The sequence below is a fragment of the Vipera ursinii genome (genome assembly GCF_947247035.1).
Source record: "Vipera ursinii genome assembly, chromosome: 1".
NCBI lineage: Eukaryota > Metazoa > Chordata > Lepidosauria > Squamata > Viperidae > Vipera > Vipera ursinii.
In genome coordinates this window covers 314,850,780-314,862,926 of record NC_139512.1, presented here as the reverse complement: position 1 = coordinate 314,862,926, position 12,147 = coordinate 314,850,780, and the positions used below count along the sequence as shown (strand labels likewise).

Below are 12,147 nucleotides of genomic sequence, written 5' to 3'. Positions count from 1 at the left end.
ACACCCTGCACTCCTTTCCTGGGAGTCTGTCTGCTTAATGACCCATGGGATCACTTAAGAACCATAAACAACAATGCCAGGATTGCGCTCATTAAGAGAAGGATTAATGTGGCAACTACCTGGATTAGTCCCTGCAGTTTTCTGGGCAAGGTTTCAGATGTGCTTCAGTCTCTAGGGCTGAGAGAAAGTGATTTGCACAAAGCTGGCATTGTGCCCAAGGCATTACAAATTCTAGGGTAAAGCAGATAAATTTGTTGTAAACATTTAGAAAGCATATCTGAGAAACAGGAGTATAGAAGTATTTTACATTACCGTATATATTCTAATCCAGCAGTCATCAAATACGATATTTCTGTTGAAAGAAATAAAATAGCTTATTTTAATCCATGATTAAAATAAGCTATTTTATTTCTTTCAACAGAAGTAAAATAAGTGATGTCCCTTTGTGGCATTGCTCAATATCCTGCAGACATTCCTGGTTACAACTGTATGCCTATTTACTTGTATGCGAGACATTAAATGTTTTTGTTTCCAGAGATAAGTTTTATTATTTTCATGATATTATGGGATGAGGCTTGCTCACATGGTGAAGGCTCCTGTTATATAACTTTGAATAGAATTAGTATCTTTACTAATTTTAAAAAGCAATCATTGTTCTACAAGAAAATTCCATACAGTATAATTTTTGGTGATATAAAAATAAAGTAAATTTCATGATGGGAAAAATGTATTAAATACAGGCGATGTGTGGTACAAACAAGAGATTACACAGATTACATGTATTTTGAAATGCAATAAGATTATAGACTCGAACATTACCACAAAAACATCAGTGGTAGTTGTCTATAAATATAGTAAAATCATTTTGTAAAGAAAGGTTTATGCTAAAATATATATGTCAATTATTGCTTAACTTTCTTCACTTAAGCAAATCTGAACCCATGTTATAACCTGTTCAGTTGTATTGAGCTTTCAAAAGCAATAATATATATTTTTTTGTATTTTCAATTTATTATCTTCTGCTGCCCTCTGCAGGTGTGCTGATGTTGATCTTTGGAACAAGGTAAGTAAAGACAGCTAAGTGTCAATGGGGAATTATTTGGGTGCACAGTATTGGAACAATACAATAAATAAATATTTCAGATGTAAGTCTAATCTTTTACTACATCTATGTGAAGCATTTTAAATTGTTATGACTTATCTAAAGTTAAATATTTTTAATTCCTTTTTATCTCAGTGGGAAAAATTAAACATGTAATTAATACTTTTTCCTTGTCTGTATTTGATCTTTCAAATGCTTTATACTATTTATAATATTTTGCTCACATTATGGAAGATAGAATTGTGACTGAATTCATATTAATGTAGAAATGGTATTTTATTAAGTAAACATTAATTTTATTGTTCATGGTCAGGGATAAAGATTTCTTGTAGGGGCAACAATTATTGTCTTTATAAGAGACATCCCAAGTGCTAGTTGGAAATACTTGATGGTATAAAAACCCAGCAAGTTTTGGAAAATTTCTTTATCAATTATTCTGTTTTTAAAAAAACCATATAAAGAGTTATCTATGTAAAAATGCCTATACCATTAATATTTTTTTTTCAAAGACCAAAACCACTATTAAAGTTAAAGCAACTAGTAATAAGTGTGGTAGCAGCTTCTCCTTGAAAAAATTTAGGTGTAAACATAGCTGACTTTTTAAAAAAATTAATATTTTGTAGCTTCATTTTTAATAATTAGGAAATAAAAATGTTAAAACTATTTTTGAAAGGCCTTTTCAATACAAGTAGTTCTTGGTTAATGTCAGCAATTGGGCTGGAAATTCCATCACTAAACAACATAAAGCACGATGCCATGTAATCTTACCCCTTAGTGATGGAAATTCTGGCACTCCCAGTTGCCATCGTCAAGTGAAACGTGCCTCTTCATTAAAGGCGATATCACATGGATGCCATTTGTGACGACCTGCCGGTTTCCCCATTGACTTTGATAGTAGGAAGATTTTTTTAAAACATGGATTTAATGAGTTGTGTCTTCTCCTTTCTAAAAATGGACATATTTTGCTTTTTCAAATGGTTACCCTTGCTGTAACTCTTACCTGGCATGTTTGCTTTAATATTTTAGTAACAAATTATGGATAATAAAATATTCATTACAAAATATATTTCTTTTACTGTAGATTCAAACAACATATTGTATTTTTAGTATTACCTAAACTCATTGAGGTGTTTACCTGAATAAATTTTTTGATTTTATTATGCAGCCTTCTTGATAAAAGAAATTTTTCAAACTTCGTTGGTTTCTAATTGATATTTCCAGTGCTCCCCCTTTTTATTCTTTTCCAGATCTGTGGTTTCCAAACCACTGAAATATTGGGGGGAAAAATATACAAAGGAACTCAGGTCTCTGCCCATTAGTTTTACCCACCTTTTAAACCTGAAAGGATTTGAGCCAAATTTGTGATGATGGGATAAACTGGCAAAAGAGATAGCATATCTGAAATTGGCCTGGGACTTTGGAGAAAAATATTTTATGAAAAAAATATCTGTGGCGCATCCCAGTAAGAAAGGAAGTTGGGCAGCTTGCTTAAAATGTTGGCAACTACTCCATTCTAAGCTCCCTCCCTTCTCCCTCTGTGAGGCCTTGAGCTTTCCAGTTCATCCCTATAAACACGGACAGATAAACATGAGGGGGAAATGATACCTCACATGCCCAAACACACACTTCACTAAACAGAAGAAAATGCATATCCTTTGTATGGCTGGTCTTGGTGAAAAGGTGGCTAGAAGGAATTGTAGAAGCTGTGCTTAGTTTGGCTTATAGTGCCTACCTTTGTTCTTTTTGTCTGTTGTAAGAAGTGTGACACCTTCTAACGAACAGAAATTTGGCCAGTCATGATGCCCTCCCATTTTTTTCATACTGAAAGGTGCCCCTAAGGGACTAGGGGAAATTGTTGCTTGGAAACGTTTAAAACAGTCTGTATACAAAAAGGACTAGGAGGTTTTTTTTTGTTTTTTTTTTGCCAGTATGGCTGTCTGTCAGTGTAATTGTTCTTGTTAATTATGTATAAAGAGATGAGTAGTGAGAAGAAAGCATTCCCATTTATTAATTAGATTTATGTAGGAAGGTTATAAAGTAATTCCAATATTTTAATAACTGGAGATAAATGGCATATAAGGCAAGCAGTCAGTAAAGGCAAGTAAAATATCTTGAAATTTCTTTCACATCATATTTTTTGGTCAGAGTTGCCAGAAAAAGTGCATTAAAATGGATGTTAATGGAGGTGGAAAATATTGTTCCCTTGATAGTAATTGGGGAGAAGGGTAATCAAGTTTAAGAAAAATCTTTCAAGTTTAATAGCTGATTAAATAGTCACTAGCTAGATACTTTGGTTACTATCAGCCATCAGGTTTTAAGGAATAGTTCTTTTGTTTCACTCCCTCCAATTCTTTTTAACTGTTACATCAAGTACTTGGTGCTATGCTGTTGCTAAATACTTAAATGGAATAAAGTCTGTTAGGCACAGTGCAACTTCCTGTTAAAATTAATTTGTAAATAACAATAGCAAATTATATAGATCCTGAATTTTAAACTTCTAAACAATAGTGTTTGATTGCTTCAAGAATTTTTTTTCTTTATGATCACTTGTGATGGTAAAATGCATGAACTAAATCATGGAGATCATATTTCTGAACTTCAGTATATCTTTGTTGTGCAGTGTTTAGAAAATACTAAAAGCTTTTGTTTTAAAAAAATAAATTGCTATGATGTGGCACAGAATAATGCTAGTAGAGAGCTGCTTTGTTATTTGTAGAATTCAATTTCAGTTACTATTTGCCCTTGCTTGCTTTTCTTGCTGCAATGTACGATTATTCTGTCTTACCAGATAACAGAACTGTTGTATATGGAGGAACCGAAGGCTGTACAAGAAACTGGTAGAGTTTCAATTTCTATGATTGTAACTTATCCACAAATCCGTTCTTCTGGGTAATGATAGGTTTGAGGGATTACAACTGTAAACATTGATTATTTCTTTTTGAAAGTGAAATTTGAAAACATGTTGGGTAAAAAAATTTACCCAGATGATCTCAGTATATTTTGTGGAATCCATGAGATTTTATTAGTGTTTTTTTTTTCTTTTTAATGAAAAATCTACTTGAGATGCTTATATAGTAAGTAAAATGAACAGATTACAGGGATAATGTAATCAAATATTTACAGATGGGGGTAATATTCTTTTTTACAAGGGCATTAATACAAATATTTTTAAGAAGCTATTAATTTAATTGCTTTTTGTAATGTTTTAATAAAGTTACATATTTTCAGTAATAAGAAAATACAGCACACATCACTGTGTAGTTTCTTTATTGGAATCTCATGTATTATTCTTGATGCTTCAGTCAAAATTAATAGTGTTAACCTATACAGTATCGTTTGTTAACTTAAATTTCATTGGCTAATAAGCAGCTCCCCACAGGATTATTGGAGCTGGTGACTAAGTATCATTTAATATTCTTTATTGTCTTTGATTCACTAGCTTCAGTAAAACACTGGAAATAATAAAAAATACATTGGGCTGTGCCTATGAAGCTTTAAAAAGCTCCATTTCTTTTTGAATAAATGACAAAATATTTATGGCAACTATTTTTGGGTGGTGGGCTGAAAAGTGGGGGAGAGGCTCTGGGCAGTGCTGCTTTTGTCACACAGCCTTGGAAAAATAGACTGAAGAAAGATTTTGTTCTGAAAAGCTGTCATTCGGTTTGAAAATAATTAATATTCCTTTCACTCACCAGTTAGATATGTGCTCCCAAACCACATAATCTCTTGCCTCAGTGATCATTGTTGCCATTTCAGAGCCTCTCATCAGGGTGACATCTCACACCAAAATGATTTCTTATAAATTAATCTTGATAACATGACAGTGTCAGTAATTTTAGTAGAATGCTTTCTCTTGTCTTCCACCCCCACCTAGCAGAAAATGTTGGCCGTTTTCTTTATTCCTTGATTGACAACATGACTGACTCAGAGGTACAGGACAAGGAGGAGCAGTTGAGACAATACTTCCATCAGCTGCAGAAGATGGTACTATTTCATTTTTTTGCTACATAATGCCCGTCCTTCCTGACATGTATCTATTAGATTTGAAATTGCAGCTTTTAAGTACAGCCAGACCACTTGTCAATGGCATGCAAGTGTTGGAGATTTAAATTATGTCTGAAATTTGTATAACAGATTTTTTTTCCAGTTTGGTTGTATTTTTAAAACACATGATTTTCCCCACCTCTTCCTACAGAATATAACGATTCTTCCTGCCTACTACAAAGGTATTCGCAAACTGCTGACTGAATACAACACTCCCAGTTTAATTAAGGTTTGTAATAGCAAATGTTATTTTATATATAATTATATAAAACATACATATATATACAAGCATATTCATTCCAAATATATAGTTGTCTTAAAAATTAATATGTCTTATGTATAAAATTAGTTTTATTTAATCCTTTTCTGAAATGTGGAAGCCTATTTTAGACAGAGAATGCTAAAGTTTTAGGAGACAAATAAGACAGAGCAACTCATAAATGTTGATAGCAATCTTAATAGCAAAACAAAACCACACATTTATTGAGTTTTTAATTTATCATAAGCACATCAAGCCATTGATTATATTTTATGGTGTAATTTTATTGGCTTCTGATGAGCAGCTATTAAGCGTATGTACACAATTTAAATATGTTAGCATTAAATAATTTTCCTATGTAACCAGAATACATGGCTTTCAATTTTAATGGTACAGAAAATTCCATTTTTAAAAAAAAAAGTTTCAATCCTAGCAATAGTAAAAAATATGCATTAGTTGAGGACTTTCTACCTGGTATTTCTGAATTTTCCATAAATTACTTTGAAACCTTAAATGCTCTGTTGCTATGACTTAGTTTCCTCTTAAGGATAGAGCTATTTACAGTTAAGAATTTCAGGCCATGTTTATACCATGCTGATGCAGAAGATGAAGGAATATAAAAATTAGCCTGCCCTCACTTGCATTGGAATTACACATAGAACAAAGAAGAATGGGGGACCTATTCCAGTGGCAGAAGCCTATTTAAGACCAGTATGAATCCTAGAGCAGTACATGACTGATACAACTCAATGTCATTTCTCACAACTGAGATAACAGAAAAACATTTTTCAAAAGTGTAACATTAGGTTTTCCTTTGTACTTTGCACATAACTGCTGCAAATATAAAAATATTCCAGTATAAATGTCAATAATACACATTGTTGCTGGGATTTGTTTTATTATAAAACATCATTTAAATATCTTTCTATCCTTTTACCTTAGTCCTTGATTAGTTCACATAATTTGGAGGAGAAACTTCAACAACTTAAAGCTGAAAACAAACCCATTGGAGATGTTCTAAAGAACTTTATAGTTGCTCTGTGTTCAGAAAAGGTAATTTTCAGCAGATTTGTTTATTTTATTAACAAAATGTGATAAGTAAATTTAAGTACTTCTAATTGTATAGCACCATCAGTATAAATGACACTTTACAAAGTAACCTAAGTAAAATACAAATCATAGCCACAGGAGACCTCATATAGGTAGGTGGGAAGAGACTTAGGGAGAGGTTATAAAAGTCATTAGAGCTCAAAATGAACAAATGCATTTACATGTGTTTGTTTCTTGTCAAACTGCAAATTCATGTAGGTGATTAAGGAACACTAATGTCTTCTGGATTTCAGTTTTGCTCCTTGCAGATCTAAGGTATTAAAAAATTATGGAAAAAACTCTCAGTACTGATTTTTAGTTACCTTGTGAATGACATGTTTTGAGATTGTGGAAGTCTGTTAATGGTAATCTGCAAAATGAATGATAGTAACAGCTGTGAAAGGTTTATCATACATGCCAAGTGTCCTTTCAAGCCACGGCTCTGGTCTCTTAAAACTAGATTGTCAAGCAACTGATACGTGTGTAATAATTTGCAAGTCAAATATTAAAAGGTGGTTAATGTGGGGACTGAAATTCCATTTTTTTCTTGAAGAAAAGCTTTCTGAGATGCAGAGGTTCTTGTCTTCATTAGCAGGCATCCAACTGTAATTCATGTTTTTGTATAGAAGTTCAGAAATCAGTGGAAGCATATATTGCAATACAGGGTAAAAGTCTATAATGGACATATTTAAACTATTTACTAATTTATAAAATGTTCATATCCACACAAATGTAAAGCATATGAATTCCTAAGAAGCAGTGCAAAGTGTAAGCATATATAAATAAATGTAATTTCCTAGTAGAATATAAAATGTCATGTTGATTTTCTTTTTCTAGTCTTTTTCTTTTGCTTAATGTTCCTTCTAGAATATGCAAAAAGCTCTTGAAGTAAAAGCCAAATATGAATTCGACATGAATTTTGTGGGCTATGGAGCCTTAATACGCCTATGCTGTCAAAATAATAATGTAGAGGAAGCAATGAACTTGAAAGAAGAATTGTAAGTACACTGGCACTGAAAGATGTCACAGAGATTTATGCTGATACACAGACCTTATTGAATTAAGTAGGTTGAATATTATCCAAAAAAACCCCCATACATTTTTAATTAGCTTATCCCACACAAAATATTTTCTGCTGAAATTCAAAATGGTTTGTGTAAGCTGTCATGATTACACAATCGTTCTTGTGCCAGCATTTTTGTTAAGTGATTTGCGCTCATATTACTCTGTATTGTATCTTAATCTATTTCTGATGAAGTCTTAGAATCCATCTTGGTATCTAGATTTAGATTCTGGATTAGTAATACATCTACAGTACAGATTACTGCAATTCTTGTAAATGGTATTTTAATAATTTCAAATGGTAGCAACTTGATTGTGACAGCTCCCAGCTAAAACTTGTAATGACTGAATTGTCAAGGAGCAAAGTGCTTTTCAGCACTTCATTTTCTCTTTTTAGTTTTTTTTAAAAAAATGTACTCTTGAGATACTTGTTTTAAATTAAAACAAATAGGTATAATAAACTAAAATGGTTTAAGATTTTCCCTTGGTTATTTTGGCATTAAAAGATTGTGATTCAGCATAAGAAACTTTATTAACAATTCTAAGCTTCCCTACCAGTCTCCCGCAAATAAAGAGAATGGGGAAGCCAGCAGGGAAGATTGCAAGACACTTCGATAAATCTGTGATGATCCAGGGCACGGCACAGAGGCAATGGAGTCAGCTAGCAATTCAAACCTCACTTGTAATTGCTCCAAATTTTCCCCAAATGCTCCCACGTTTCTGGCAGGCCCCAGAACAAAGTAAGACACACACACCTTCAGCAGCCTCTGGCTGCAAGTAGTTTCACATACAGTTAGATTAGAAGAGTAATTTACTCAAGGCCATGTAGATAACAAGGAATGAAACGTACATCCAAAATCTAATGAGTCTGTGGAAATACAAGCTTGCCTGAGCAGTTTCAGAAGAGAAGCCAAAATTCAATCCGAGGTCTTTGAACACCAAATCAAGTTTGTCAGCCAGCCCAATGGTCAAGAGTTTCAAGGTTTCCAAGCAGAAATCACAACACAGAATAAGAGATCAGAGAGTTGTTTCCAAGATCAGCAACAGCACACAAAACTTCAAGAAATCAGTGTTTGTTCCTCACAAATGCCCCTTTCCACAGCGTCTCCTTAAGTCTCAGTCTCCAGGTGTGCCTTGTGGAGAGGGGTGGGGTGCTCTCCTCCCGAGTAGTTGATCCTGCCTGCATTGTTCCTTCCTTCTCTCCACTCTCCGTGCTCTAGGATCCTGTCCCAATCCTAAAAGGCCCTGGCCTGCCTCGGCCTGCTCTTCCTCACATCCCTCTGAAGCCACAGACACCTCTCCCTCAACTTCCATAGGCTCCAGTTCCAGCTCATTTTCCTCAGCAGATTCAGGCTCCAACAGAGGCATGACAAAATCTTTCCTGGCTTTCCTGTGCTCATTCGGTCTTACGTTTTGCGGTCTTCCTGTGCTCTCATGGTGCTGAAACACCCCACTTCCTCCAACTAGCATGTAGCCTGCACCAGGGCCCCAACAACATCCATCCACTCCTTACCTGGGATTCACACACCTTCCTGCTTAATGTCCCATACCTCTTGAGATTACAACAACACCTAGGACTGTTAGGATGGTCATCACTAAGCAATGCAATCACTTGACACCATGTTTTACAACCACATCACTCAGCAGTGGTAATCCCAATCCATACACATAAGTGTCATTAAATTCAGCTAGCATAAGCTTACTTGTACTTGGGTCCTAGTGCAATTATAAATATAATGGAAATTTGATGTCAGTGGGATCTTAGTTCATGTTAACTTTGATATAGCTCATTAATAGTGTTGCTTGGTATTGTACCTCAGCGTGCCTTCTCTTTTTGTACATATTTTACGTAAGTCTTACGATATACAGTATTTTCTTTCTTTAAAAAGAGATTTAATTTGATTTCTTCAAAGAAATATGCTTCTATTAGTATCTTAATGTTTCAGCAATAATATTATCATTTTATCCAGTTACTGGGACTATTTCATCCCATGTAGCATTTCTAGGTGAACATGTATCAGCTTGTGGATTGAGATTATTCCAATATGACATAAGAATTGATTTATTTTTTATATACTTTAGTTGCCGTAAAGATTCATCTGATATTCTTGAATTAAGCACTTACCTAGAATTGATTAAAATTTTGGTGAAACATGAAAGACTGGATGGTAAGCATGCTTTCTTTCAATGTATATTACTGTTATATAATACATATATCTTGCCACCAGAATAAAAATATTAATGGTGTATCATGTCCTACAAAGTGCTTGAACATTTTACATCTAAATTTGCATGTGAATTCAACCAGAGATACTTGGACAATGTAGGCCATTAGTTTTAATGGACTGGCAAGCTTGTCATTTACATTTACACAGCTCAGTGCTTTTTGCATTTCTGCCGCTAGTTTTTATTAGCACTGCTGTTAGGATTGAGTTTGAAGATCATGACTTATGGCACAAATTGTGTATGTGCCTCGACTAATGGCCTTGTTTTTCTTTAAGAAGGTGTGAAGCCTGAGTATAAAGCCTGTAAACATAACCTCTTTGAAAAGTGTCTAAGCACTCTTGGAGAAAAAAATGATTTTTTAAAAGAAATACATTATAGGATTACATCTTAAAATTGTGTGTTACAAGACTTGTAATCTGTAAGTTATTGGCATAGTTAATTAGAAGAAAATACTCTGACAATGACTATTGAATTCGAATATGAGATTCTGTTAGACAATTTATGCTAAATTTCTTTATTTGAAAGAGTAAAGGGTGTGTGTGTGTGTATAATATACATATTGTGTACGTATGTTTTAGAGTGGTTATTTTCATAAAAGGAGTTGATATTTAGATCAGATACCTATACAATTAAAAGGTGCTATTATGTCAAGCTTTCAAAAGCCCATACCATGCTGCAGGAAATATTTCAACAGATGCTTTTATATAAAGTAGTCAAAACATTTTGCTTGTGCAGTAATTAAGAACATTACAAAAATGCTCTTATTCCATATATGAAAATGTTTGTTTCTGCCTTTCTAATGAAGATTAATGAACCTAATGTTTTAACATGCAGTCTCTTAGAAAGCTTTCATTGGCTCTCCTTGGCTAATTAGTATCGACACAGCAAACAGGCCCTATCGGTATCAGACCATTAGTCTGGTTCTATATAAAGTGTAAACACATCTTTATTATTTGGCCTCGTGACAAGCCATCTGCCGAAGAAACAATGGTGTGATTTAGCAGATGTTAGCACCAAACGATAAAAGCATCCATTTAGCAGGATCTTGTTGCTATAGGGCAGACTCTACAGGGTTATGTGGTGCAGAGTGGGCTCACAGTTCCCATGTGTAATTTGTAGTCAAAGTTGCAGCAAAATGATAAAACCATGCTTTGTGGGTTCATAATTGTAGTCTCGTTTAGAAATGCAAGTAGTAATTAACTTGAAATTGGCATTATACACCAGAATTTACATCCCTGCTGGTTTTTGAAAGGCTGTTTTAATAGCAGTTTGTTTTTTTTCTGTATATAAAATTACCTAAGGTTTTTTTTTGTTTTTGTTTTTTTTGCTGTGGTTTATTATAGATGCTATTAACATTTTCAAGGAGATGAAAGAGAAGAACGTCTGTATTAAAGATTTAGCTGTCACACAATGTTTCCATATCCTTAATAGCATAGCCCTCAAAGGTGAAGTTGAAAAGGTGAATCAGCTGCATGAGGCTATGGTAGGCCTGTTGTTACCAGAGTCTTCTGTAAAATTGTGTTCGCCCCTCGTTACTGTTCACTTGAAGAGGTAAGTTGGTTGACACCTGTTGTTAACTAAAGAAGCAAAGAAACTTACTTTCGTGTTTACATTTTACACAACAATCTTTACATGCCTTCTTTATACTGCAGTTCTACAAGCCTATATTTAGAGAAACTCATTAAATCCAATAATTAACAGCGGTTGCTGCTGTTATTGTTGTTATGTCATCGTGACCATCATATCTTTTATGTTATCAGTATTGCTTCCATTTTCTGAACCTAATAATATTAAAGAAGCAGAAGATGTTTCAGATTGCTACATTCTCTTAAGAATTATTGGTGTTCCCACTACTCTATCTCCAAAAGTGCCACAAGCACTTTGGGTCTGAGTCTAGCTTACTTCCTGATGACCAGCATAGATATATCTATTTAGTTTCCTTTGTGCAATGTTAGGATGGTTGGTAAACAGTTGCAAAGCAACTCTGGTGGAATATTCCATTTTTAATTCTCATCTCATGGGGGATGGTTTGGGTTTTTTATTCTCATTTTATTATATGTATTTATTGTTTTTAGCTGGGCACATGTTTAATTCTTTTTTTAACTTTTGTATTTTTGTATTTTTATCTATCTGCCCTGTTCACCGCCCTGAGTCCTTCGGGAGAAGGGCGGTATATAAATAAAATTATTATTATTATTATTATTATTATTATTATTATTATTATTATTATTATTATTATTATTATTATTATTATTATTATTATTATTATCAACAAACATTTACTGATTTAAGAGGTTGGCATGAGCAGCAAAGTCCCTGAACAACCCTATTGTGGGAAACAATATGGAAGGCTGACAATTATACT

At 33.7% G+C, this 12,147-nt stretch overlaps 1 protein-coding gene across 2 annotated transcripts in view; it reads left to right on the top strand.

Moving 5' to 3' along the window:
• Positions 1-12,147, top strand: part of LRPPRC (leucine rich pentatricopeptide repeat containing) — a 103,097-nt gene that overhangs the window by 41,666 nt on the left and 49,284 nt on the right. The window contains exons 15-22 of one of the 2 annotated variants that reach the window (XM_083348558.1): positions 1,036-1,063; positions 3,891-3,939; positions 4,980-5,086; positions 5,298-5,375; positions 6,348-6,458; positions 7,362-7,492; positions 9,639-9,724; positions 11,126-11,333. In XM_083348558.1, the coding sequence (XP_083204684.1) occupies positions 1,036-1,063; positions 3,891-3,939; positions 4,980-5,086; positions 5,298-5,375; positions 6,348-6,458; positions 7,362-7,492; positions 9,639-9,724; positions 11,126-11,333 (798 nt within the window). Of the gene's footprint in view, positions 1-1,035; positions 1,064-3,890; positions 3,940-4,976; positions 5,087-5,297; positions 5,376-6,347; positions 6,459-7,361; positions 7,493-9,638; positions 9,725-11,125; positions 11,334-12,147 lie in introns of both variants that reach the window. The other variant, XM_083348557.1, reaches the window with a different exon arrangement.